Here is a 26,938-nt window from a genome sequence, read left to right as displayed (position 1 = left end):
TCATACTATATTGTACGTATCCCCCTCTCTTATCTCAGGGGCTACCCACTATTACTATATCCTTATACCTCCACATGCCAAATTTGGTTCCATTTGCTTGATTAGTTCTCGAGTTATGCAGAAATTTCTGTTTCATTAGTATGGGAGCCCCTCCCCCTTACAGAAAGGGGAGGGGTCTCAAACCATCATAAGAACCTTTACCACCCCAAAGACCCCTGCATACAAATTTTCATGCCGATCGGTTCAGCGATCTTTGATTTCTGCAGACCGTCTTTGGAATCCGAAACCGCTTCTGGTTTTCTCATGATTTTTTTTTTGGCTGCCACATACGATGCACTACAGTGAACTACTTTGCAGTGTGTTTTCGTGTTTTTTAGAGAAAATTTACATAAAATACATTTTTTTTGAGAACATCGCACAATGATGGACTTAAAAACGCATAAAATTGACCTTTTGGTTTTGTTAAGAGTCTAATCTATTTAATGATGAGTTGGAAAACATATTTTTACCTAAGCATTATATATGTTTATTCAAATTACTTTTTCTACGATTGTCATCTCTGATTTTTCAATCCAAATAAAATCATCACCACACAAAACTATATTGAAACAATTGAAAACATCACTGTCCTGTTTTAAATATTTCAGTAAACCAGTAAAGTCAGTCGAAACCTCATTTGCAACTAGTGTCATTAAAATATCATGTAACATGCAACTGACAAAACACGTTTTGCAACAAACATAAATTGCAAAGAGACTCCACCTTCTGCGCTGTTTAAGGTACAATGAAGTTATAAATGGGTCAATCAAGCTCAAATGGGTACACCACCTGTGGTCGATGTCACCGATTTGAGCCAAGCTTGGCCAAAACGCTTATTTTAGCATTCTGAATAACCGCCTTTTTTGATTTTGCTCTGAACTGCCTAGATTCTTCTGGGCCACAACCCTGGATTTAATGCGAACCAGCCCAAGGCTGAAAGCCTCTTTAATAAAGTTAAATAATAATAATAACCCTGGATTTCCAAGCTTTCAAAAAAATGAATCTTTCAGAATAGATTACCCACATCCAAATAAGTTATTCGTGATCTTAGAACGTCAATTTTAATGTTGTTTAATGTAAATTCTTATAGGTGTACCCACATTTTGTTTTTGTTATGGTAACTACAGTAAACAGGCTGATTATCGGCCTATTTTCACCATGGGTGGGATTTTTTATTTCTTAATATTTTGGGCTCAAATTTTCACCACACTTTGGAAAACTCTTCTACTAAATGTGTTTCTAAGTACAAATGATTTGGGCAAATAGTTTTGAGATATGATCAGATGAGTGAGTGGTAGTTTTGAGCTTTTCTGGGGGAAAAACAATGCCATTTAATATTTTTTATTATTTCTTGAATTCTTTCTCGTCGATGGAACAATAATATTTTAATGTTATTTTTCACATGTTCTGGGCAGGATTCTCATTATATGAAATCATAACTAGCTCATTTATTAACATCTGTCTATAATGTAATTGTGGTCTTAAATGTGAAAAATACGTTCTTTTTGGATACAGTCAAAACGTTGTGCTTTAGAAGTACAAAACTACCACACTCATCTGGTCATATCTCAAAAAATATTTGTCCAAATCATTTTCCCTTGAAAACACATCTAGTAGAAGAGTTTTCCAAAGTATGGTGAAAATTTGAGCCCAAAATATAAAAAAATAAAAAAAAATCCCGTCCATGTTTGACAATTTGGATACCTGCCGGTAATCAGCCTGTTTCCTGCAGTTACTATAATAAAAACAGAATGTGGGTACACCTATGTGAATCTACATTAAAAAAAAACTTCAAATTGACGTTCTAAGATCACGAATAGCTTATTTGGTTGTGGAGAAATCTTTTCTGAAAGATATTTTTTAAATCTCGAAAATCCAGGGTTGTAGCCGAGAGGGATTCCGGCACTTCAGAGCAAAACCTAAAAAGGCGTTTGTTCAGAATTAATTTTAAAATAAGCGCTTTGGCCAAGTTTGGCTCAAATCGGTGACATCGACCATAACTTTTTTTTTAAATTCTGTACACACTTGAGCTGGAATGACCCGTATGCGATGCGTTATCCATAATTTAGACCTTCATTTAGTCACACTAAGGTTGTTGTTACTCACTGAGAAACAAAAGGTGTTGCTTGGGATGTTTCTTTGAAGAAAAATCTGGTACAGCTCTGCTCAGTCGTAAAAATGTATTCAAATTGAAAAGAAAATATAGCGAAATTAACGTTTCAATGCAAAATTGAGGCAAAAAAATGCTGCTGAAATCGAGACAGCACAGTATTACTGGAGTGTTCACGGGTTACATAATCTATAAATGATGTTTTCCGGATAAATATTCTAATGTTTTTTTTATTGAGGAATCTGTGCCTTAATCTTACACAAGCATTCAAACAATGATCTACGAAAAAAAGCTCTGGCGGCAGACGTATGTTTACGCCCGATCAATCGTCTATTGAAAACAAGTCGTCGGTTGTGACCGACCGGTTTTCCAGCTGGGATGAAGATATTGCCAAGGAAATATGTACTTAAATACCTCTAAATGAATGAACTTGAACTTTTTACCGTGCTTCCCGTCCCGTCGCTTGCTGTTAGGGATTTGTTTTCCTCTTTTTTGCTCTATCCCACTGAACTACCTCCACCACTCTCCCACCCACGCCCATCGACTGTATGAGCGAGAGGCTGTACGAAGCTTCACGTTTTTCACTCACCACCGCCGAGTGCGGAAAGAAAGAAAGTATGCTATATTTATTGAACTTATGGATAACGAGATTGTTTGTTTGTTTGTTTCTTCTGCTTCTTCGACATGCCCTATCCATTTCCTCTAGCGCGAAAGCATCTTTCTGCCTTGTTGCCACTTACTATTTGAGCGTTTCTGTTTGACTGTCCGTCTGTCTTTATGTCTGAATGTCTATCTGAGAGCAAAACATGACTTCGAAGCCGATGGCGAAGCTTTTGCGAGACTCTCAAGTGGTTCTACTACATGACGAAGACTGTGTTACCTTTGTTTACTTTTCAAAGGATGAGTGTTGTGCTGGGGGGAAGTCATCAACATTTAGATGCATTCTCTAGCAATCAATTGCATCTTCCACTCAGGACAACAGTGTGGTGAAGTTTTGAAGAGTTTTTCGTGATAGGTATTCCCCATTTTGCCTGGAAAGTGGATACGATTGCACGAAAGTATGCAGGGTAGAAGCGACCAGAAACTGATTTCCTTCTGTATATCTTTTATTAATTGCTACATTTTTGCAACGTTTTCTACTTCAGCCATCGTGTTTACTGTCTTTCTTGCCATGGCTATGCCATTTTTTCCGTTTCTCCCGGTTCCGTGGGCCGATTTAATGTCACGAGCTTCATAAAAATGTGGTTTATTGCATTCTGCGGTAGATGGCATGGGCACTGGTCCTGAAAGGCACCACCAGCCAGCGAGTTGGTGACACTTTCTTCTCTTCTCTTCCCTGTCTTTGCTCACTATCAGCAACGGTGCAGCACCCGTGGGATCGCTCTGGGTGTTCACTAGGTATTTATCGCATGAGCATGAGACATACCACATTAATTTGGCATTCCTCGTTATGCTTTACGGTTTCGCCACTTACTCTTAGGTGGCCTTATCGACGACAGGCAATCGCTGTAAGGTTCCTAACCGAATCGGTGACGGAAAGATACCCACATTTTGTCATCCTACTAACTAGGAGAGAAAAGCACTCTTTTTCATGTGAGTCAATCTCAGGTCAGGTGCGATGAAGTCAAATAAACTGACGGTACGTCGCTGATAATGATGATGTCACCGGTTTTAAACAATGTCACCTTCTCCAGGCCATCAACGTCCAAAGCCATTATTGTTTTATTTGATGTTTGCACTAAATTATCATTTTCCGTACTGTCCCTCCGATAAAACCCACAACAATATGTGTATTCTGTTCCACGAGACAAAGAATACTGTTCAAATTTACTCTGCTGCCACCCAAGGCCGCTGGGGTAGACGTAATCCGGAACAGGGTTTTCAGTTGCTCAAAACTGTTGAAGGTCGTCTAATGCATTCATAAACTAGCCGGGCTGAACCTTAGACATGCTACGCCATCTGCAGACAGTCATATTAGAGCCAGTAAGTCTGTAAGTAAAGAACTCGCCTAAGAGGCACAGGACTGGCTGATGACAAACGAGACTATGTATAATTCATAGAGCATTGCTCTGAACTGTGTAGCCAAAAAGTGGCATTAAAACGATAGGGGGGCACACATATTTTGGCTCAAATGAAACGAGGCGGGAGTGGTTTAATATGTCGGTCTGAATATTTCATGGGGTGGATTCACTGTTCTTTTTACAAGGAAGCTAAAATGGCTTTGTCTAGATGGAAGATGAATTGCCATGGTATCAGTGGAAGAGAATGTTGGCGGCACATTGGTCACAATGATCATTTATCAAAGAGAGATGTAATGACCAATAAATTATTAGTAGCGCTTTGATGTTGTGTAATGATACATCATCGCGGGTCGTTGTGATCGTAGCCATAACAGAGCCACCAATAGTGTTCAATTGCCAATGACATATGATGATAACGGGAGGAAATATTCAAAATGCTGTCCTGGGAAGCATTGCTTTCCCAAGTTAAGGAGTCGAAAGAAAAAGTTGGGGTTTGTGTCCGAGGCACGACTGCCTTATTGACGTAGGATTTGTATTTCAGGGTTGGTTAAAGTACTCAGTTTGATACTCAATTGTATCAAAGAGCATTTAAATAAACATTAAATTTCTAGATGTCAGCAAACTACATCAAATGATCAAACTTATTCCTTGATCAAAATTAAAACTAAAATGTCGAAGGGCCGATTTCTTTACCCTCGCTTTAATCCCTGGTTTAAGATTACCCATACGGTTTAAGGCTTAAGTGAAGGTGGAAGAATCGCCCCTAAATTATAGAACAGGTTTAAGGAATCAAAATTCAGGGTTCATATTAACAAAAAAGAAATAAAATCATACAAACTTTCATCTATAATAATCAAAATTAATGATGAGATATATATTATTACTAAATAAACATAGTTTAACGACATTGAATATGCTTTAAGAAGATTTACCTTGTTAAAATTCAAATTTTAATTGAATTCTAAATATAATCTAATAACTGATGGTTCCCATTTCTTCAATATTTCCAATTAATAAGCAAAATTAGAATTAGGATCCTGCTACAGATCATTAGACGAACGTAGTTTTAAAGAAATGCTGCATTTTTGTCGTAACCACACTTGAGCATTCAGATTTTTTCATTTACCATTTATCCATTTACCCACGGTGCCACTTAAAAATACTAAAAATTACATGAGCTTAAACGACTGAATTGTATGATGAAAATCATAAAAAAATACTTGTTGACTCTTAATAATAAATATAACTGGATGCGAATTAACGTGATGTGATTCAATAATACGTATGTTTTATCGTCCATGATAGGGTAGTGTGGTTTGCCAACATTAATTGCGGTTTGGTGCTTACTGAACCTTGAATGAACGTAGTCCTGCTCGTTTCTTGGACTTCTGCACGAAACTTTTAGTCAGGTGCAGTTTTTTCGCGACATCCCTAACGGAATAGATGGGTTTGCGTTTGAAGGCAGCAACCAATCGCTTGTGGTCTTCAACGCAGTACAGAACACTTTTTATTACACTCACTTGCTTCCGATCGACAGTTAAACGTTCTACGAAACGTTTTATGCCACTATAAACATTAGTGATTCCCAACATATTCGCGATGGCTCAGTGCGAAAGATGTCCCAAGTAATACAAATTCATAGAATTATGTCGAGTAAACTGCTATACAACTAACACCAGTCATACAAAGGTCATAAAAACTGTGATAGAACCTGTGTGTTGCTTGGGGTGGGTTGTTGAGGTGAGTGTGCAAAATTTTCTGACGCACGTGTTGTTCGTTCGACTCAATTTTCAAAACTACTAGAAATTTCACAATGAAACTCACGCAGTGTAAAGAATACACGCTGAGGCCATCTCACCCAAAATTTATTTAAAATTAACCCAAAGGGCAAGGTGTGACAGCTTTTTGAAATTGATGCAATTTAACTGTAGACACCCTTTACATCAACTTCTGACAAAAACGTTATGCTTTTAAATTTAGATGTCAAAAACATAGAATAACATGACGGTGAACATAAAAGAAAATTCATGTCGTTTTTATGTTCATATCGACGTAAAATTACATGAAGATTAATCTTGGCTAAAACGAACCTAAAAGCATTTCATCAAGCTTCGATCGGCATCGGCAACGCTCGCCGCAGTTTTAACAAGTTCAGAACGGTACGATATAAATTTAAAAATAAGTGCAGGGCTGTTACAACAGGCGCGGATTTTGCGATTTTCACGAATTTGAACTTTCAGTCGGGAAAATCGCGGAAACATTAAATGATGTCGCGAAAATTGCGAAAGGACTGATGTGCTGTCACAAAAATTGTGGAATTCATTGTAACCTTTCCGTCCCAGATTATTTTGCTGTCATCAATTTTGTTATTCATTTGGCTCTCAATTTTTAACCGGTTCAAACTAAACACCCTGCAAATAATCGAGAAATGATCTCATTTCCTTTAGTCACACCGGATTTACACGGAAATTCCCTGGGGTCTGTCCAATGTGAGACATTTTCATATTTTTTTTTTATTTCCAATATGAATATAGCATTTTTTGTTGTCAAATCATAAACGAATCGTATGTATGCGAGTAATTGCCACGTATACTGGATATTCTAGGTTCTCCAAATTGTCTTGGAGTTCAGTTGATTTGTTCTACTATATCAACCAAGATTGCAATAATGTCTATAGTATCAAAATATGTCCAAACATATTCAAAGTGTCTATGTAGATTGTGCCCAACCTATTGCTACGTATACAAGATGTTTTAGGTTCTGAAATCATTCTGGAGATCAGATTATTTTTTTCTACTAGATCACCCAAAACTAATTCAATATTTTTAGTATCGAAATATGTCCAAACAAATTTTCAGTGTCTATGTGGATCATGCCAACCTATATCCGGGTATGCCAAATGCTCTAAGATTTTCAAATCGATATTTCGATACTACCAATATTATCCAAGTCTTTGTTGATCTAGTAAACCAAATCATCTGAACAGGACGATTAGGAGAACCTAGATCGTCTGGTATACGTGGAAATAATTAAACAGTACCGATTTAGACACTATGAATCTGCTTGGACATATTTCGATACCACAGACTTTATCCCAGTCATGGTTGATTTAGTAGAATAAATCATCTGAACTCCAGAACGATTTGGAGAACTTAATATACATGGCAATAGTTCATGCATGATCCACATAGACAGTGTGCATCTGTCTGGAAATATTTCGATACTAAAGACATTGTCCCATTCCCGGTTGATCTAGTAGATCAAATTATCTGAACTCCAGGACGGTTTGAAGAACCTTGAACATCTGGATTTCTCGGAAATAGATCTTGCATGATGTACATAGACACTTTGAATCTGATTGGACATTTTTCGAAACTACAGACATTATTGCAGTCTTGGTTGATCTAGTAGAACAAATCAACTGATGTTCTGGACGATTTGGACAACCTATAATTTCCGGTATACATAGTAATAAGTCGTACATGATCTACAAAGTCACATATATACATATACACATATTGGACAGACCCCGTGTGAATACAGAACCACGACGTGACCAATAAGTGTGACTTATGAAACTCTGGTAATTTCTCGATTATGTGCAGGGTGTTTGGTTTGAATTGGTAAAAAAAATGAGAAAAATAGAGCCAAATTAATATTTTGGACAGCATAATACGTCAGAGATATAACGGTTTATTTTCAAGAAAATTTGGATTTCAATTGAAAATGCTTAATTTTTTTTCAAAATAATCTTTCATCAAATCTAGGCCGGTATTATTCAATAGAATTTAAAAATGTATGTTGTATGTATTATATTCACTAATTACTCGTAATTTGTACTATACATAAATAACTGAAGATGATACATTGTTATTTTTCATTTATTTTTTCAAAGGTTACACACGATATTCCTTTAGCTCAGTCGGTAAAGGCGCAGCTACAAAGCAAGTCCATGCTGGAGGTGACTGAGTTCGTTTCCCGTCAGGACTATTAATTTTTTGGGTTGGAAAATTTCTCTACTTCCTTGGGCATAAAGCTCTCAATTTATATGTGAAAGTACTCAAAGAACACTAAGTTGAGAGCAGGGAAAAATCTAATATGCTATAAGCAATAAGCTTGAAATAAAATATATCATATTAACAATATGATCCATTCATGCCTTTTCCAAATTTTGCAATGGCGACCCGCAAAATATTGCTTCACGCACCATCTAGCGTTGAAAAAGGCCAGCAACAATCATTCAATTACAATCGAGGGGTGCGAATATAGCAGTTATTACAAAAGTAAGAGTCAAATTATTTGCGTTAATTACATTGTGTATATTACTTTAAAATGTGTCTGACATGTCACTGTTGTCATCAAATAAAATAAAATGCTGAATTCCATTCATTTGAAATATTAAACAAATTTTCATTTGGTTTACCCCTCGTGACGATAAAAAAATACATTGATAGCCTTTTTGGCCACAGAGGTGCTTTCATCGCTAAAATGTCGGTTCGCCAGCTAAGCGAAAGAGTGGATCATATAGTTAATATAATATATTTGTTGAAATGCAATGTAGTTGTATATAAATGGTATTTCTATGTAATGAAAACAGTTGTTTTTTTTTTCGTCGCGGATTAGTATTTAAAGTCGCGGATTTCTTTTGAGAAATCGCGGATTTTGCGGATCATATTTAGAAAATCTTGTAACAGCCCTGTGTCTTTATCAATGTCTGGACCAAATCAAGGGCTACAAGAAAATGCCATCAGCTTTGCATGGTTTAGCGACTTATTGAAGCTATTCTCAGTGACTTCACAACCACAAGTAAGTCCCATCTTTTAAAATAAAATGAAAATGAGAAAACGGTGTTCAAATATTTTAAAAGGTATTCTTATTTTACACTTATTTTGGAGGGATAAGTTTGAAAATAAACGTGCAATGTCATATAATGCTACTGTGTTAAGTAAACAGTATTGGATAAAATATCGTGACATTTTAAATTAATGACCAAAATCTGAGTGGGACTGACGCAAGGGGTAGGTCACCTGCACACCAATCTTGGGTCATATTTTTGTCAATGTGCCTCAAGTGTGCCGCAGATGTGCCACTTGTGCCGATCATAGAGCAAGTTGCGATTGTTTGTAAAATACCCATCCCGGCAGCCCGGTATTTCTGACACCTTGAATGTTTTGGTTTGAAATCGCAACGATAAATCGGATTAAGGATAACACGGGAAGTGGCGGGTGTGCGAAATTTTGGTGTTTTGTGTTCATAGGATAGTAAAAGGAAACAGTTGAACCGGTGGGGAACATTGATGAAGACTGACTATAGAGGGTATTAATGGGGTCTGATTAACTGCCGTTTTCTCTTGAGCCCACTCTAGAACCTACATTTCGTATTTAGATCTATAAGTGAACTGCAGGTCTGAGTTCCTCTGGTATATTCAATTAGAGGACGTTCCTGAAATTCATAGTCAAACACGATAATTATACGATATTATGTCGAAGGTGTGCCGATAAAAGTGTTCAAGCTGTGCCGAATCTAATTTAGCACAATGTGCTGAGTGACTTACCCCTTGGACTGACATGTGATTACTTTTAAAGTCAACGAGAAAAATAACCGCAAGTCAGTCACAATTCCATGAAGATACTGCATTAGTTTAACATAGTATAGCACAGTAAAAGATACCATGGTCCCATAGAACGTTATTCAATTTTTTTGGAATCGGTCCGCTGTCCGATTATGGGTTTTGATTCAATTCACATAAGAATTAGAAATAAGATCAAAAAGAGTCATAATGAGTAAGTAACCAGCACCATGTTGGCCACACCTAGACATGTTCCGGGTATCTCCCTTTTTAAATCAAAATCCATCATGCGACACATCAAATCACAAGCGAATTCAAGGCCATAACAATTGGCGGTCATATTGAGGGACTTATAAACAATACTGGCTACATCCGGACATATTTCTGATACCTTAGAGGAAATGGTCAGAATCTGTCTTGAGTCAAATCATGCTAATTTGGGACAGTCATCTGTTCATGGGCAGTCTTGCAAGCTTAACTTCTTTAGTAACATGATTATCAACGTTATAAGAAGTGCACCATCATCCCGGATTTCATCCAAGATGCTTCAGGAGATATCACTGCCTATTTGAGGAAAAATTACCGATTGAGCCAATTATTCTACACTCTTAAAACCAACCTCTTTGTACTGCCTAATCAAATATGTGTAGCACCGTAGCTTTTACTGCCGACCGTCTGGGGCTGATTATAGTTTCACTTTTTTACACCCCCACCCACTCGCCGTGATGCTTCGTGATCTAATGGTCGGTCAAATTGTACCCCCTGGTGCCTTTTAACCGGCTGGCAGTCAGTCGGGGTGTACCGGGTGAAAGATTGCTGTTTTCCTCCTATTTGAACTTTCCTTTTGCCTGCCCACGACAACTGCTTACTACTTTGCTCCTCGTCGGTCGAGGTCAAGGTAAGAGGCGAAAGTGCTTGTGCTTGAACTAAACCGCACCGGACCATTGAAGGAGCAATGAACAGAAATATTGAACTACTACTATATTGAATGAAGATTGTAATAATTTTGCCCGATCAGCATGATAATGAAATTTAATGGGAGATTCCAAGTGACGCCGATAGGCGGGTCCATTGTTAGGAGAAGGCCCTAGCATCACCTGAATATACAAAGAGATGCAAAAGATAGAGAGTGGGGAAAAATGGGCTTATAATCAAATGAGCTTTGGCATCTAATTTATCGAATTTATTTGATTACGAGCAGAAAAAAAGCCTCGGTCGATTTTCTGCCTTATTGAAAATTCGGCGGCTGGTTGGTTAGGGATTGTTATATTTTTTTTTTGCACTGTTTGCGCTATCTAGAGGAGGCAGAACTGCTGCCTTTGAATCAATATCATTACGACCGACGATGGAATGGGGAATTGAAGGAATTTTTTCTTCACCCTTCGGGGTCATCCACAAACTATGCAAGGGTTTTTTGAGCTTTTATTAGACAACTTCTCACCCCTTTGTAAGATACTGTAAGATATTAAGATATCTCCCTCCCCTCCCTGAGTTCAGAACATATCTATACAAAATATCACTTTTGCATAAGCTCAATATTCTTATCGAAGCAAATGTAAGAAACTGTGTGAAAAGTGAATACACCCCCTCTCCCCCTAATCCCTTACACCATTTGTGCATGACCCCTATGTGGCTTCCTGATGCCTTCTACGATGAAAGTGAAATTTGTTCAACGAGCCAACGACGATTACGATTATTTTCTGTGGAAACGGTGTGAATAAGCTTTCAACGGTGGTGGAGGAAGTCGTTTGTCTAGAAGAAATCTGGAGCAATGTAGGTGGAGAGCACATACTTTCCATATCAATTTCCTTATAATCGAACAATTTGTAAGCTTTTGACACAGATCTTGTTGCATGCCAACCGAATTAAGATTTAGACCTTCGATTTTCAAAACAGACTGATTCTAAGTCACTGTGTCATAAATTAGCATTGGAATGATACTGAAATTCGGTATTCCACTATAAATTGAGACATAATTTTGCGTTCCCATTCTCACAAAGCAACTACCAGAGGCTAATAAATTTCTCGCGATCAAACCGTTCTGCGAGAAATGTTATTTCACAAAAATCCGAATGGAAGGCGCTTCAGGTGTTTGCTACTGTTTAAATTTCCTTGCGCCTGACAGCGCACAAATCTTGTTATTCTGATGCTATATGCATAAATAGATGCTGTTCGTACACAAGACTTAAAAATACGCCAAAATATAAATGTTAATCACGCACACACAGGCGCGCGCGCACCCCTTTGGATTTGCATAATTCCAGCATTCGATTAAAATTCATCAGAAGCGCCCCCTTCTGATTGCGATTCGGACTGGTTGTTGTCGTTGAGTGCGTCCGTCCGTTGCTGATTTGTTGTTGGAATTGGATTATCTGATGGCTACTGGTTTATTGGCCGTGTTGTGATGTTGAACAGGCTGACTAACCAGGAATGGAATGTCGGTTCACTGAACTTGATACGTAATTTATGGAATAGTTTTCGACTGGAATGATTTATCGCTGGAAGTGACCTGGATAACGACGATAGGTGGTTTGGGAGATTTTGCATGCTCACGAGTGCATTTGATATAAATTAGAAAATGATGATGATTTGTTTGTTTGTAAAAGTTAAATTTTTGATTAATCTTTACTTGTCCAGGGAAGCGAACATCTTTACCTCGCAGAGCTGCCAACCGAAGAAATTTCGCATGATCTCGGATTCATAATTATTTAAGACCCAGACTTAGGATCTTCGACTATGATTATTAAGGGATGTCGCACTAATGAATCATTACAACATGATGGTGAAAATGTTTGTGCCTTGAGGCCGACAAAAGCAAACAACTCTTGTGTCATAAAATTCAGTTACAACAGATCTTAGAGTTTAACGGCGCCGGTGGTGTAGCGGTAAGCGTGATTACCTCTCACCCCAGCAGGCCTGGGTTCAATCCCAGTCGGCACCGCCAGGATGTTCTGAGGCATAACATCTCTGATCACGCCTTCCTTCGGATGGGAAGTAAAGCCGTTGGTCCTCGGTTCATGAGTTGATGGGTCGATAGGTAGGGTCTAGGTGTGGGAGCTGCCTTCCTGGCACGTCGGTAGCATTGGTGCTCAGCACGGAAAACAAGATCGACGGAAAAAACAAACCAAAGGAAAAAAAAAAGATCTTAGAGTTTGTATTTTAAGAATGCTTTTAGGTTATGGTCCGAAGATATATTTGGACGGTTTCCGGCCATTAGGCCAAATGGTCATTATGGTTTCCACCTTACCCAGACTTAAATCAATTTTCGCAAGCATCCTTACACAGTTATGTTTTTAAGATTTTCAACATAGCGGCGCCGGTGGTGCAGTGGTAAGCGTGATTACCTCTCACCCCTGGGTTCAATCCCAGTCGGCACCGCCAGGATGTTCTGAGGCATAACATCTCTGATCACGCCTTCCTTCGGATGGGAAGTAAAGCCGTTGGTCCCCGCTCCATGAGTTGATGGGTCGATAGGTAGGGTCCAGGTGTGAAAGCTGCCTTCCTGGCGTCGGTAGCATTAGCTTGCAGCACTTGAAAACAAGATCGACGGAAATCCAATCAAGGAAAAAACTTCAACACTAAGATATTTTTTGAGACTATTCGGACTCGAAAAACTTTTTAAGAGATCTCGCACTGCGATTTTTGGTTTATCGGGAATATATTATGAACCATACTTTACTTTCCAATCAGGCTAAGGCCTTGTTGTCCTCTGCTCTCCGAAGAAGTCGTCTCCACTCTACTCGATCCATGGCCACTCTTCGCCAGCCTTCGTCAGCGTCGTGCGGCAGTCTTACGATGTGCCCAGCCCACCGTAGTCGCTAAATTTTTACAATGTGGACGATGGATGGTTCTCCCAGCAGCTGGTGCAATTCGTGGTTCATTCGCCTCCTCCACGTTCCGTTATCCATCTGCACTCCACCGTAGATGGCACGCAACACCTTCTGTTAGAAAACACCAAGGGCATAGTCCAGGTATCGTGACCGTAGAGGACCACCGGTCTAATCAGAGTCTTGTAGATAGTCAACTTCGTGCGGCTGCGAATGTTATTCGACCGGAGCGTCCTGTGGAGTCCAAAGTAGGCACAATTCCCTGTCGCAATGTGTCTTTGAATTTCTCTGCTGGTATCATTTTTGGCGGTCACCAGTGAGCCCAAATACACGAACTCATCGACCACCTCGATTTGGTCACCGTCAATATGAGCTCGGTGTGGGAGGCTTACATTGTTTTCCCTAGAACACCTAGCTTTCATGTATTTTGTCTTTGATGCGTTGATGGCAAGTTCAATCCGCCTAGCTTCCGGTAATTGATCAATGTTGGGTTGCGGCGTTCGACTTCGACGGGTGTTTTGAGAATTTTGAGCACATGCATACATCTCACCAAAGCCCAAGATCACGCTTGATTTTCGTAGAAAAGAATCAACAAGAATACAACTGCAGTTGATATTGCAAGCTGTGATGTTGCAGCTCGGAATATCATGCTAAAGAGTGCCCCACATCAAATTGCATCACGGAAGAACGCTTTAGAAAATTACCTAGTTGATCGATCCTTTTCAAAGTTTCAGGCAATAAAATATAACCCATTAGTAAGCATTTGGCATATTTATTTCATTCAACTTCAATACCATAACCTTACGCTTGCACCTAACGCTTAACTCCACTCATTAGGTTCTGTACAACATCTGGCTGCAGCTTCTTCTGTACGGAAACCCTCTTTTTCTTCATGTCTTCCTCAGATTTAACCACCTTGGGATGCTTCCTTAGTGCCTGCTTCATAATAGCCAAGTATTTTTCAATGGGCCTTAGTTCCGGTGCGTTGAGGGGGTTCATGTCCTTGGGTACGAAAGTGACCCCGTTGGCTTCGTACCACTCCAGGACTACATTTGAATAGTGGCACGAAGATAGATCTGGCCAGGAGATCGTAGGGCCTTCGTGTTGCTTCAACAGAGGAAGCAGATGCTTCTGCAGACACTCCTTGAGGTAGATCTCCCCGTTTACAGTCCCGGTAGTCACAAACGGCGCACTCCGTTTGCCACATGAGCAGATCGCTTGCCAAATCATGTATTTCTTGCCAAACTTTGAAAGTTTCTGCTTCCTTACTTCCTCCGGAACATCAAACTTGTGCTGTGTGGAAGCTGCCGAAAGTTCGCCTTGACGTAAGTCTCATCATCCATGATGAGATAATGAGGCTTCGTCAGCATCTGGGTGTACAGCTTCCGGGCCCGTGACTTTCCCACCGTATCCGTTCGTCACGATTTGTAGCCTTCTCCACTTTGTACGTATGCAGTCCCTCCCGGTCCTTGGCTCTTTGAACGAAAGACTTGAACAGATTCAACTTTTTGGCCACATCCCTGACCGAAGCATTGGAATTTCGCTTAAATGATTTCACACTTTCCATTCTGACCGTATTTCTCCTCAGAGTTTTGTAGTAACGTTTAATCACACAACTCACTGTTGCCTGCACGATTCAGAGTTGTTTTCCGATGTCCCGGTGAGAGAGTTGAAGATTTTCCAGGTGCTTGCGAAAAAACAATTCGCGACGTTGCTTTTCAGGTGACACCATTTTTTCCAACTTTCAAAAACTGAAAGCGATAAAGTACAGTGTAAACAATACACTCTACACTACTTCTACCCAAATTTTCATGAAAAAATACCCAATGGGTAGTTTTCTACAGCGTTTTTTCCGTGATGCAATTTGATGTGGGACACCCTTTAACTTATCTCTCCAAACTGTGGTGAGATGGAGTTTCATGATTTTTGCTTTACACCCGAACGCAACCGAAACTTCCCTAACGGCTGGTAGCAGTCGCTTCGTGTCTGCCATCGGTGAAGAAATAAAAGAGATAGCATTACTATACCTTATCTTTCTTAGAAACCGAGGTGCAACGGAATCATTTTTGCGTCGATTCAGCTGAGCTATGCCCGTTCACGCCCGAAACCCATCCCCCACACAAAATCAAATAAAAATGTTTCTGTATGGCAAACAAGCCCAGACATAAACGAGAATATGGGTTTACATCTACGGGCAATAATCGAAAGTACTTGCATTGTACTCAGGCACTTTTTAACAAACTGAAATCACCCTCTCATACTCGGAATGTGCCTCGACCAACCTGGTACAACGTCTGATCAAAACACAGGGTTGTATCGCTGCACCATCTTTGCAGCCAAAACTTGAACTAATTTTACCCACCAAATTGTAGTCCTCGCTAATCCAAGAAACTCCACTGTAGACGTCAAGTCAGTTGGATGCAATCCCAGAGCGTTATTATTTTTCCTGCTTAATTCCTAACCCACTGTGCATTGCAATGGTGATATTGAACCTACTACCAATTAATTTGTTTCGAACAATTAGATGTTTGGGACTAAAGTGCGGGATGTACATTATGCCCCACCTGTTAACTGTTCTACAAGAAGCCTCATTTAATTGTGATGTTTCGGAACTCTTCAAAGACGTGCCCTCTCATCAATCAAAACAGATGTCCTTAGTGACAAAAACAAGCGATATTCTTGTTTCCAATCTCACTTCCTCGAAAACTCCCAAGACCGAGTCTCAAAACCGTCGACAAGAAGAGCTTAGCATCAGAGTTCAACGTTACGCACCACGTGATCATGTTATAGTGATTTATAAGCCTTGAATTTCTCAAACACTTTCTTGATATGCGAATGTAAGGGAAGAAAAGGGCTAAATTTTAATTCATACCAGTTTCTTGGGCTGTTTCCACATATTCGGAGAAATCATCATTATTCTATTAATTACGGTTATGAATTTGGGTAAAAAGCTTAAAGAGCAATAATGTACCTTATCTTCTATAGAGGCATTATTCACATTCGTCACATAGACTCAGCTGACAACCATTGAGGACGGAACGAAGACTGTATAACTATAACGGTCAAGGTTGCGGGATTGGGTACGTCTTCATAATTCCCAACTGGTAAAGAAACGCTAACGACAATAACATACGGTAAGCGATACGAACAGCAAATTGTGTCATCAGTTCCTGCTTTTGGCCTCCAACACCACACCGCACCTAGATAGCTACTGCAGTCGGGGGGAGGTCGGAATTGATCGATTTCGCTATTGAGTTGCAATATGTCCGTCCGTTCTGTTTTTGTGTGGTCGAGTGTTTTTACCTTTTTGCCGTGCTGTGCAGTAGGTGAAACAAAATTGAAAAAGCATTTATTTTTTATTTTTAGGATGTAATTAAATCCATCAGCACCTGAAAGGCTTCTGAATGTCTGTGCGGTCAGGTCTGTTTGGGACGAATGGCTGCATGTGTGTAACTGGGTAAGAGCCTAGCGCCAGTCCAGTTCACAACAGTCTTTGGCGAGTGACTCTCGGTCAGCGTGATGACTCCCGCTGGCTGACTAACGGTTCGTTTAGCATGTGGTGGCGCGAATATTGATTACAATTTTGTGGAAAAAGGGTGTTATTTTTGTGGTCTGACATACGTCGGGTTTTAACGATGAGAGGGAAGCACAATAAAACTTTTTTAATTCTCATTATGACATTCTTGTGTCCCCGGAATTCAGAGTTCTTGATATGCAAAATTGACGCTTTCAAAACAAGTTGCTGAAAACACCCATCAATCATGTCAAGCTAGAAGGATGCAAAGTTGCCTCCTACTATATAGCATTTTCCAAATGGCATTTCGCATATTTTAGGGAAACGATAGGCGCCTCTCCGATCGTTGGTGGTGCTGACAAGTCGTTATTGAAAGAGAAAGGATTGCTGGCAGCAAAACACGAGCTTCGAAGCAATCACATGTTGCACTCGTTCCGCAGCAGACTGCCACGTGAAGATTCCGACAAACAGACAGACAGTCAGACAGACGAGCAAACGGAAAACTCGATACAATTCAGCCACCCTCCCTCGGGGGATGTCTTTATCACGAACGAAACCAAGCGGTTCAAAAGTGCAGAAAGTTGATGCTATTGCTTTTGGTGCAGGTTGGGGAGGTGTATTCGAACCTTGCCAGATGAAACAAAGGTCTTTCCGAATGAAAAAGATAGCTACCCGCATAATAGAAGGCACAACCCGAGGCAATTGTGCGAGAGGAAATAGTTTAGCCCTGGCTCGACTTGAATGGACCGAAGCGATTTTCTTGGGCATTGTTTATCTTTTCCGAAAAATAAAGAAAAGTTTCACTACTGAATGCCAAAGGAAGCCCCCTAGACGGCGGAAGGGAATTGGATAAAAGGTAATCGCCTGAAAGTTTTCGTTTCCCAAAGGACAGTTGGAAAGTTTCTATCTCATTGTTTTGTTTTGTCCTTTTTTTAAGGGGTTAGATTGTTTGCAGTATATACATGCATTGCAATTCTATAGGTTTTTTTTTCTCGGAAAAGTCGTTCCCGAAGAAAAAAGATCCCTGTTATAGCTTCAGATAAGGTGTAATTATTAGCTGTTTGACAAGACAATAAGCGTTCTCATCGAATAGATCAACAATCGTACACCCTAAACTAACTGGATCACCCAAATTTTCTTTCTCGTTTCTAGAAAAACTGCTTTCTTCGGAAGGTCGAGAGCTGCGACGGGCTCTGTTTTCACTGAAGCAAATCTTCCAGGAAGATAAGGACTTGGTGCATGGCTTCGTGGCGCTCGGTGGACTTAACTGCCTGGTGCAAATCGGTAATGAAGCCGATCAGAACTACCAAAACTACATCCTGCGGGCACTGGGACAGGTGATGCTGTACGTGGATGGCATGAATGGAGTTATGAAACATTCGCCAACGATTCAGTGGTTGTACTCGTTGATTGCGTCGAAGTATCGGCTGGTGGTCAAAACTGCCCTTAAACTGCTGCTGGTGTTTGTGGAGTACTGCGAGGGGAATTGCTACCTGCTGGTCAGTGGAATCCGGTTCGTGGACACAGCTCGGGGTGTGGTGCCCTGGAATAATATCATGAGGTGAGTATTTTATGTTTCTAATGTGCTGTATTGTTCAAAATATCGATTTCAAAACGGGTCCTGAGCATACTTCCAGAATTTGAGCTTATTTTTTTTTACAACCTGAAACATCACTGGTACTTTAGCTGAACTTTCACAAACATACGTCAAGATAATTAGTTAATAAATAATTATGAGGCTGACAATCATATCTCACAACTCGATAACAAGGACATAGCTAGCGCTGGTTGTATGTAGCTCAATATTCAATACTTAATTTAAAATATTAAAAAAATATATCTTTGATCAACACGGAATAGAATTTTGCATCGCGAGGGTTAAAGATCAAACATTTCTAATAAATAAGGTAAATTTTTGTTAAATATGATGCTATTATATGGAGTTTCATAGACTGCACACCCTTTGCCAGGGCCGAGCTCAGGATTTTTATTCTTGAATGGCGAGCATCTATGTTTAACACCTTTTACCTTGAGACGGGTTGATAATAGTGCACATAGATTTTGTTTTATATTATTGAATTATGTTTAATGCTTTTCGAGCCATAATTTTTTAAGATAAGTTTAACGTTATTTTATACCTTTCATAGCCATTTTGGCGTTTATAGGCAATTATGGAAAATATTAGGGCTAAACTTTGGATCGCTTTAACGCAATTTAATTGCTTTTCAAAGACCAGGTGAACGCTTCTATCTAATTTTAAATTTGATTTTCTTTGGTTGTTATGGCGTGTTACTTAATTTTGAGTTTGAAAGCAATTTGCCAAATTGCTGGTTTTTAGTATTTTCATTGTTCGTAAGGGTGTTTAGATTTTTTTGAGGATATTGGTCCATATGGTATTCGTTGCTAACGAAAAGTGTACTTGGCCGTCAAAAAATATTGTGTATTAAATTTCTAAAAATATTGAAAAATATTTATATATCATTTTGGCCTTCAGATTCTAAAGCAACTATACGCGTAACAATATGTTGTCTGTTGCTTCATGATTAAAAATGTAACTTTAATTTTAATCTCGACGAACATTGAAAGCAAAGACGGTCGATCTTAGGCCACCGAGCACCTCAATAGAGTTTTTGATGTAACCATTCAAAGCCAGAACAGACGACGACGATAACAAGTTTCACAAAACAGGCGATGATCCAGCACTATGACAATACAACTCATTAATATTATGAGGCCTAGGTTTGATCCCATAATTTCCTGCTCAGTAAGCAAAAAGGGTGTCTAATATCACAGCACACAACTTCTGATTAATCTGATGCTAGGTATAACTATTGGAACCCGACGACGGCAAATGTGTCATAAAATATGACGAGCAACGAAATTCTTATTGGCACAGTTCGATTCAAAACCCCAAAATATGAGCCAGTGGTTTAAAGGTTACGCCAATGGTTTGCATTTTGTATGGATATTGAGGTGAAATAGTATGGGAACTTTGGTTGTACTGGTTTAAATGTTGAAGAAAACAATGTAGTTGTCATGGTCAACATACTTGTTCTTGTTGTATTGGTGTGGTTGTCTTGCACATGTAAATCTGTAAATTTTAATTATTTTGCCATTTTTTTGAATTTTTATATTTTTTTAAGTGTTTAAAACTGATTGTAGCAACAATAGATCTTTTGGTCATTGCCATTACAGGGTGCGTGACGAATTTTTGCAGTAAATGGCATATTTGAGAAAAAATACACCAGTTAGTTATTCTAGCAATGAATTTTGTGCGATTTATTTTCTTTCGCAACATATGGAAGTTGTAAGTAAATTTATTCAAAAAAAAAATGCCTTCCCTTTCGACGACTGCAGTTAGACACTTCCGGAAACTGCAGTATGCACGTTTTAAAATGTTTCGATCCATAGATGTCATCACTGCCTTGATTTTAGCTTTTAGCGACTTAAGTGTGGTGTGAGGGGTTCTATTGGTATCCCGTTGGACGACGCCCTATACAAAATGATCCAACGGATTGATATCGGGACTGCTTGGGGGCCAAATTTCTTCCTCCCAAATTTACGAAATATTTTCCGTAAGCCATTTCTGTGCTTTATTAGCAGTATGAGCAGGTGCTCCGTCTTATCACTTTCCCAAGCCTTTTTTTAATATTATACACTGTTCTTTCAGACACATTTACCGACCGAATTATTTCTTTCATGCATACTCCGGCGCGCAACAAAGCGACAACGGCTGACAGATTGCTCTCTTGTTTCGACATCTTTACGTTTACTCAACATTGTTTGTTTAAATCTTACACCTAACAGTATAAGCTATCCAGTGCTGCCAAATATATCTAAATCATGATGCACAAGCATGAGAAATTACTATTTGAAATTTACTGCAAAAATTCGTCACGCACCCTGTAGTTTATTGAATGTTTTCAACATTTTGACAAGTCGAAGCGAAGTTAGAGCGATATAAGTCAATTTTTAAATTCTTCCATAGCAATTCCCATACGAATTTCAAATCATTGGCGCGACCTCTAAACCATCATCTACACCAAGTTTTGCACAAGTTCATATTTTTGTGTTATGAATCGAACTGGAGGATAGCCTATCGGAAATTCAACTCTTTTTGACGAAAGATTACGTCTTTCAGCAATATATTGGGGGTGCAATTTAAAAATAACCATCAGCAGCAGTAGCAGCAGTGCTTTCGGCGCGTGGCGTTGAACATAGTACACAACAAAAGGCTGCCCACAAGCAGCGAGTTGCCCACAAGCAGCGAGCTGCAGCCCACATGAGCGTCCATTCACCGAAGAAAGAGGAAGAAGCCTCTCCGCTACTGATCGGGATCCATCTTCGTGTGTCGCTGGGTCATCTATTGCAAGCGCATTACCCTCGTTCCAAACAACATTCAGCTCGCCAGCCTTAGAGATGAACTAGCCTAAGGCTAAAAATCTCTTAAATAAAGAATTAAAAAAAAAAAAAAGCTCGCCAGCCGCATCCGTGTTCAAAACCCTAATAGCTCAGCATTACTCAACAGTTACGACAAAACGGTCCTTTTCAGGATCACCATATAAATTATCGTTGTTTAAGAGTTTATTTTCATTGAACGTTCGCTCGCCTTGCTGCCAGCCACATCACCCCCAAAGCTCGTTGATAATGTACCCAGCAACAAATCGTTTGTGGTCAAATACGTCAAGTGATTCATAACAATTCTCGCAATGACCGAATACCACATGACCTTGTCAATTAACCAGAAACGCTTTGAATTAAGGTAAGGTTTTCTCCAGGACGTTAGAAAAAAACGAAAAAATGTCGAATGTATATGATTGATCGCGAATATCTCGCGATTGGAACATTTTAGCAAGAAATTCCTCCAACGAATAATCGCTTTTTTATGATCTATTGAATAAATCAAAAATGCCGTGCGTTTAATGCACAAAAATGCATAATTTTTCCATCAGGAAACGAGGCGTTTCCGCGATGAGTGGTTTCCCTAACACAGTTGCTGAATATTGATACCAAGCACTAAACATGCCAGAAGGTACCTATCTTTATGCCTTTTGGTGCAATTTTAAGCCTCTCCTATTAAGAGAATTATGCCAAAATTTTGTTTGCCGAATTCTCTTAATAGAAGGGGCTTAAAATTTGCATCAAAAAGCACAAACGTCTGGTAGGCTCAGATTCTGTGATTGACGTGTTTTCCCTAATACATATTTCATTTCCGCACCGCTATCATCTCCAAGAACAATTAAAAAAAAAAATCCATAGCATTGTTGTAAACAAGCTTCCAAGCTTCCAACCCATTGGTCTTTTACAGGACCTCAAATGACTGATAAAAGAATTACCCAACTAACATTTTCAGCTTTGTAAGCCTACTTTTCCAGCGTTGTGCTGTAAAGTAGCTGAAAAAAAGCTGCAGATACAGCTACAAGCAAAAGCTAGCAAAATAGTTTTGGAGAGCGTTTACTCAACTTTCTCCCAACCATTATTCAATTTGTCAGTCGCACTGAATAACATCAGCCAATAAACGTTAATGTCACTTCTATACACACACTAATCAACTTTCAACTTGTAGCTGCAAAACAAAGCTAACAAAGTGAATTCACAGCAAAAAAATAATTTTGATATCACGTCAAAGTGGATGCACTACAATCATGTCGAAAATATGGTGTAATATTACTTGCTAAAAAGGACAAAATTATCATTAATACAATGCATGAACTGACATTACGCTGCTTTTACTGCATTTGTTTATTTATGTGGTCATAAAAATTATATGAAATTTTCGACATGATTGTAGTGCATCCACTTTGATGTGATATCAAAATTATTTTTTTGCTGTGTATATTACTCATTTGATGGCTTCTAAGCAACCAACCACTCTTGCTGAATAACATAAACATCAAAAGTGCTTAATCAACAACTAAACAACCTGTACTCAGCTTATAAACTGTGTTAGAGCAACTTCGGAAGCATTTTCACAGTCAACAAGGTTTATTTTTAGACGTGTGCAGTTTTACAGCTTTTACTGTGCTCTTTTATAACTAGTCGAGAAAAGTGATTCATGTGCACTATTATAAAGCCTCTACTCAGCGATTTTGTTGTAGAAGGGAATGTTGATTTGTTTACATTCAAAGTGTTGGCGTAGCACAGTTGGTAGTGTCAAGGTGTGCCAATGAGGTCATCTCGAGTTCGATTCCAGGTTCCGGTGCAGGGTAAATAATTTGGTGATGATTTGTATCTAATTTCGATTAATTTGATTCACAGCAAAATAAATTCAATAAATTCCTTCATAAAAAGCGTAAACAGTATTTAACCCGGCTTCAAGAGAAAGCTGTGTAGTGATTATTAGATAACCGGGAAAGGGTTGAATAAGCGCATTTCAAGTTCACACACAACCAAGGTTGCAAAGACTCATTTCAGCTAAAACAATGTTTTTCTAAATTATGAAATAATTAGATGCCATGATCAAATTTTGAATTGGTAGGATACAAGAAGAGGTTGCAAAGAATGTGTTTGACATATTAAACCTGTTTATTTCACTTCATGAGAGTCACAATCAGCGATTTTTCACAAACTCACTCACTCACTCACTCACTCACTCAGCGATCAGCAAATCGCTGATTGTGACTCATAGAAAGCAAAATTTACAGGTTTTATGTTTCCAACGCATACTTTGTAACCTCTTCTTGTAAGTTACAAGTAAAACATGCCATCATACCATCTTTTGGTTTTATTATTCCGAAAAACATTATTTTAGCTGAAATGAGTCTTTGCAACCTTGCACACAACTAAACAGCAGAATAACAGCTGTATAGAAGCGTTAATGGATATGCAATAAGAGCTTCTCCCGACCGTTCCAACAGCCATAAGTAGCTGACTAAGTTCGCCAGACTTGCTTGTATAGAGGTTGAGTAAAGGTTTCCTCATATCGTATACCGTTTGAATACAGCTTGAGGCTGTATACATAAAATGAGTAAAGCGTTTACGTTGTGAAAATTGTTAGTTGGGTAACTAAAGAGTAAGAGCTATTCAAGACATATCGTCCAGGATTGGCTTGTACTACATGGACCTCGACAGAGCACCTCAAAAACAGAACTCTCAATTTGCTTCCGAATTTCAACTTATCGAACTTTTGCACTGAAAAAGAGTTGAGAAATCAATTTAATATTTAATATAATTTTGCTGTGACATCAACACTACCTTTCGTAATCCTACTTCAAATCTTCTACGGTCGTGTCTTGGAAACAACCTTTTTTTTCAAAATGAAGCACCCGTATGTGCAGGCATGGAAAATCATTTGCATTCATTTCGTGCATTCATTTACATCCATTTGCCTCTAACTTTTTTCTTCACAGCATTCCGCAAAATGATGTATGTAGCTTTTATAGGTTTTGCTATTAGCTACAACTTTTGTTAACAAGTCAAATCCGTATCTCTTATGCATGACGAACCAAAGTGAACAGAAGCCATTACTGTTTTTCAGTGAATGTATTTTACATTCACTGAAAAACAGTAACAAATTCTGCCCGCTCTAGTTCATGATTCATAAGAGATACAGATTCGACTTGTTAACAAAAGTTGTAGCTAATAACAAAACCTACAAAAGCTCTATACATTATTTTGCGGAATGCTGTTGATGAAAAAAGTTAGAGGCAAATGAATGTGAATGAATGTATGAAATGAATACAAATGATTTTCCATGCCTGCTAATGTGCACTTTTGACTGAATCCGGTGAATCAGTATTGTCAAGATCAGGAATGCATCGTTCTTTTTGGACTTTTTAATTTATTTTTCTAATAGAATGCTTAGATTGAATTCAAATTGAATTTTTAGTTAACCCATCTACGTTTGAATATCTTTAATTGCATATGCATATTTTTGTTTGGATCATATCCTGAATAAACAATACGGATACAATGAAACATTAAAAATCTACAGACAATCTATGTGCTCGTTATGTAACTTGAACAAAGCTTTTTTAAACACCACGATAAATTTATGATTTTTTTTTCTAGCTAGTGTAGCCTTACAGCCCAATTGTCTTCAAAGACTTTACGGAGTCAAAAGACTTAATAACAAATATATAATTTGTTTAAGATAACAAAATTAATTGGAATTGCTGCCCGAAAGAGGTGAATTTGGTCTCTGGTTCTTCCTGGGGGGTGATACTTCATTCGTACCCAAGTAGCATTTCTTGTTTTATTGCACTCTATTAGTGGTTATTGAGATCAATTTTATAAAACCGTCAATAAAATTAATAGCTCCAGCACAACCTCTTGATAACCGCTATAAGATCGTCTTCCAGCTTAGTGGACCACTCTTGATATGGTTTATAAAGCATGTTTGAGAATCACAATAAAGCTGTCTTAAAACCTTTTATCAGAAAGCCCCATACTCTACAAAAGGTTCTCATAGCCTCTATAAGAGTAATATTGTATCCAAGCAGTTTTATTACGCTTTGGTGAAAATCAGTTATAAAGCCAATTTAATTTTTATTGCCTTCAAAGCAACCGCCATAAATTAGCTTGTTGTTGTTCTGTTCTGCTGAAACTTTTTTTTTCCGTCTGCAAATCTTTATCGGTAAAAATAGGTTTGAGTGTTGGTGTCAAGATCATCATGCAATCAATTTTGTTTCATGGCGACATTAGTGAAAATCTTAGAGAAAATATACGACTTTTTTGAAGTTCCAAAACATATGCGCTTGAAATTTTATCGTGTATATTGGGATGATATGAGCGTTAAATAAATGCGCCTCAAAAATAATTCAAGTTAACAAAAAAGATTGTTTCAGAAATCAAATGAATTTGATGGAATCACCTTATTTTTACAGAAAATAGATCTCACTACATAAATTCATACCAATGTACACTGGAAATCATTTCGGATCTCTTATTTAGCCATTATTTTATTGAAATTTCTTGGATTTTATTCCAAGGCTAATGGCATTTTCATAATGACAATATGGCGACAGAGGACAGCAGGCAAGAAAAACACCAAGCGCAATTTCTTAAAATGTCTAATGCTTACATGGGTCACGAATCCAACCTAGCGGAGCAAAATTAATAACTCCGAAACGAAACATTTCCGTGATTTGGTGTCTTGGACATCTATTGACATAAACAAATAGTTCAAACTCTTCCGCAAAGATGGTGCCACAATCTAACTTCTTTCTCTGACGTTTTGGAGACAAGTTGTTTATCTTGACAAAATGAACAGCTCTTTCAAAGACGTTAAATTTCCACAGTCTACTGGTTCCAAGTTATATGGAGTTAAAGAAAAAGATGTCGAAAATATGGTTTTTTCTTTCTGTTTCGGTTTTTTGCTTACAACTATATAATGTTATATTTTTCTCTTGTGCAAATACATTAAATAAATAGCTTTTTTGAAGAAACATACTGTGCGATTCAAGTCTTTACATGACCGTGGGGATGCAAAGAGAAAGTCAACGAAGAGAATCTGTCAATGTTACTTAGGACCTAATGCAGCTTGAATTCATTTTTTTTATTTGAGGGCAAATGTATATTCCTATTCTACGGGTGAAACCGATGAATTTTACAAACATTTGGAAAAGTTTTGAATTGTACATTAACCTTTATGAAAAGTTATGCGTGATTTCAACCTTTTTGTCCTAGGACTGTCACCATTCCATGCATTTCGACCAAGATTCGACAGTGTCACCCCATGTATATGCGAGCGAGAACGAAAGAATTATAGAGATTGCTGACGTTCTTCTTACGCACACTACGTCGCGTATACGTATACACGAAATGTTTTCATGCTCATGCTAACAATTTTGCTGATATTCTTTGCGCTCCGCTTAGAAGTACCGGAAAGTTTTGATTCTTCGGGCAAGCTGCTTTCAG

At 38.5% G+C, this 26,938-nt stretch overlaps 2 protein-coding genes across 7 annotated transcripts in view; one reads left to right on the top strand and one right to left on the bottom strand.

Annotated features, from left to right (window-relative positions):
• Positions 1 to 26,938, bottom strand: part of LOC135715273 (band 7 protein AGAP004871) — a 609,777-nt gene that overhangs the window by 200,035 nt on the left and 382,804 nt on the right. The gene's annotated exons all lie outside the window — the stretch shown is intronic.
• The window catches only part of Fhos (Formin homology 2 domain containing), a 290,675-nt gene that overhangs the window by 233,060 nt on the left and 30,677 nt on the right, over positions 1 to 26,938 (top strand). For all 6 annotated transcript variants that reach the window (XR_010519023.1, XM_065238599.1, XM_065238600.1 and 3 more), the window contains one exon: positions 18,233 to 18,641. Coding sequence is in view for 5 of the 6 variants with exons in the window: in XM_065238599.1 (XP_065094671.1) it covers positions 18,233 to 18,641 (409 nt within the window). In the remaining variant the exon portion in view is untranslated. The remainder of the gene's footprint in view (positions 1 to 18,232; positions 18,642 to 26,938) is intronic.

The sequence above is a fragment of the Ochlerotatus camptorhynchus genome, unplaced genomic scaffold (assembly GCF_037179485.1).
Source record: "Ochlerotatus camptorhynchus isolate MF236.1 unplaced genomic scaffold, CSIRO-AGI_Acam_v1.1 ptg000840l, whole genome shotgun sequence".
Lineage (NCBI taxonomy): Eukaryota > Metazoa > Arthropoda > Insecta > Diptera > Culicidae > Ochlerotatus > Ochlerotatus camptorhynchus.
This window is presented reverse-complemented; position numbering and strand designations above follow the sequence as displayed.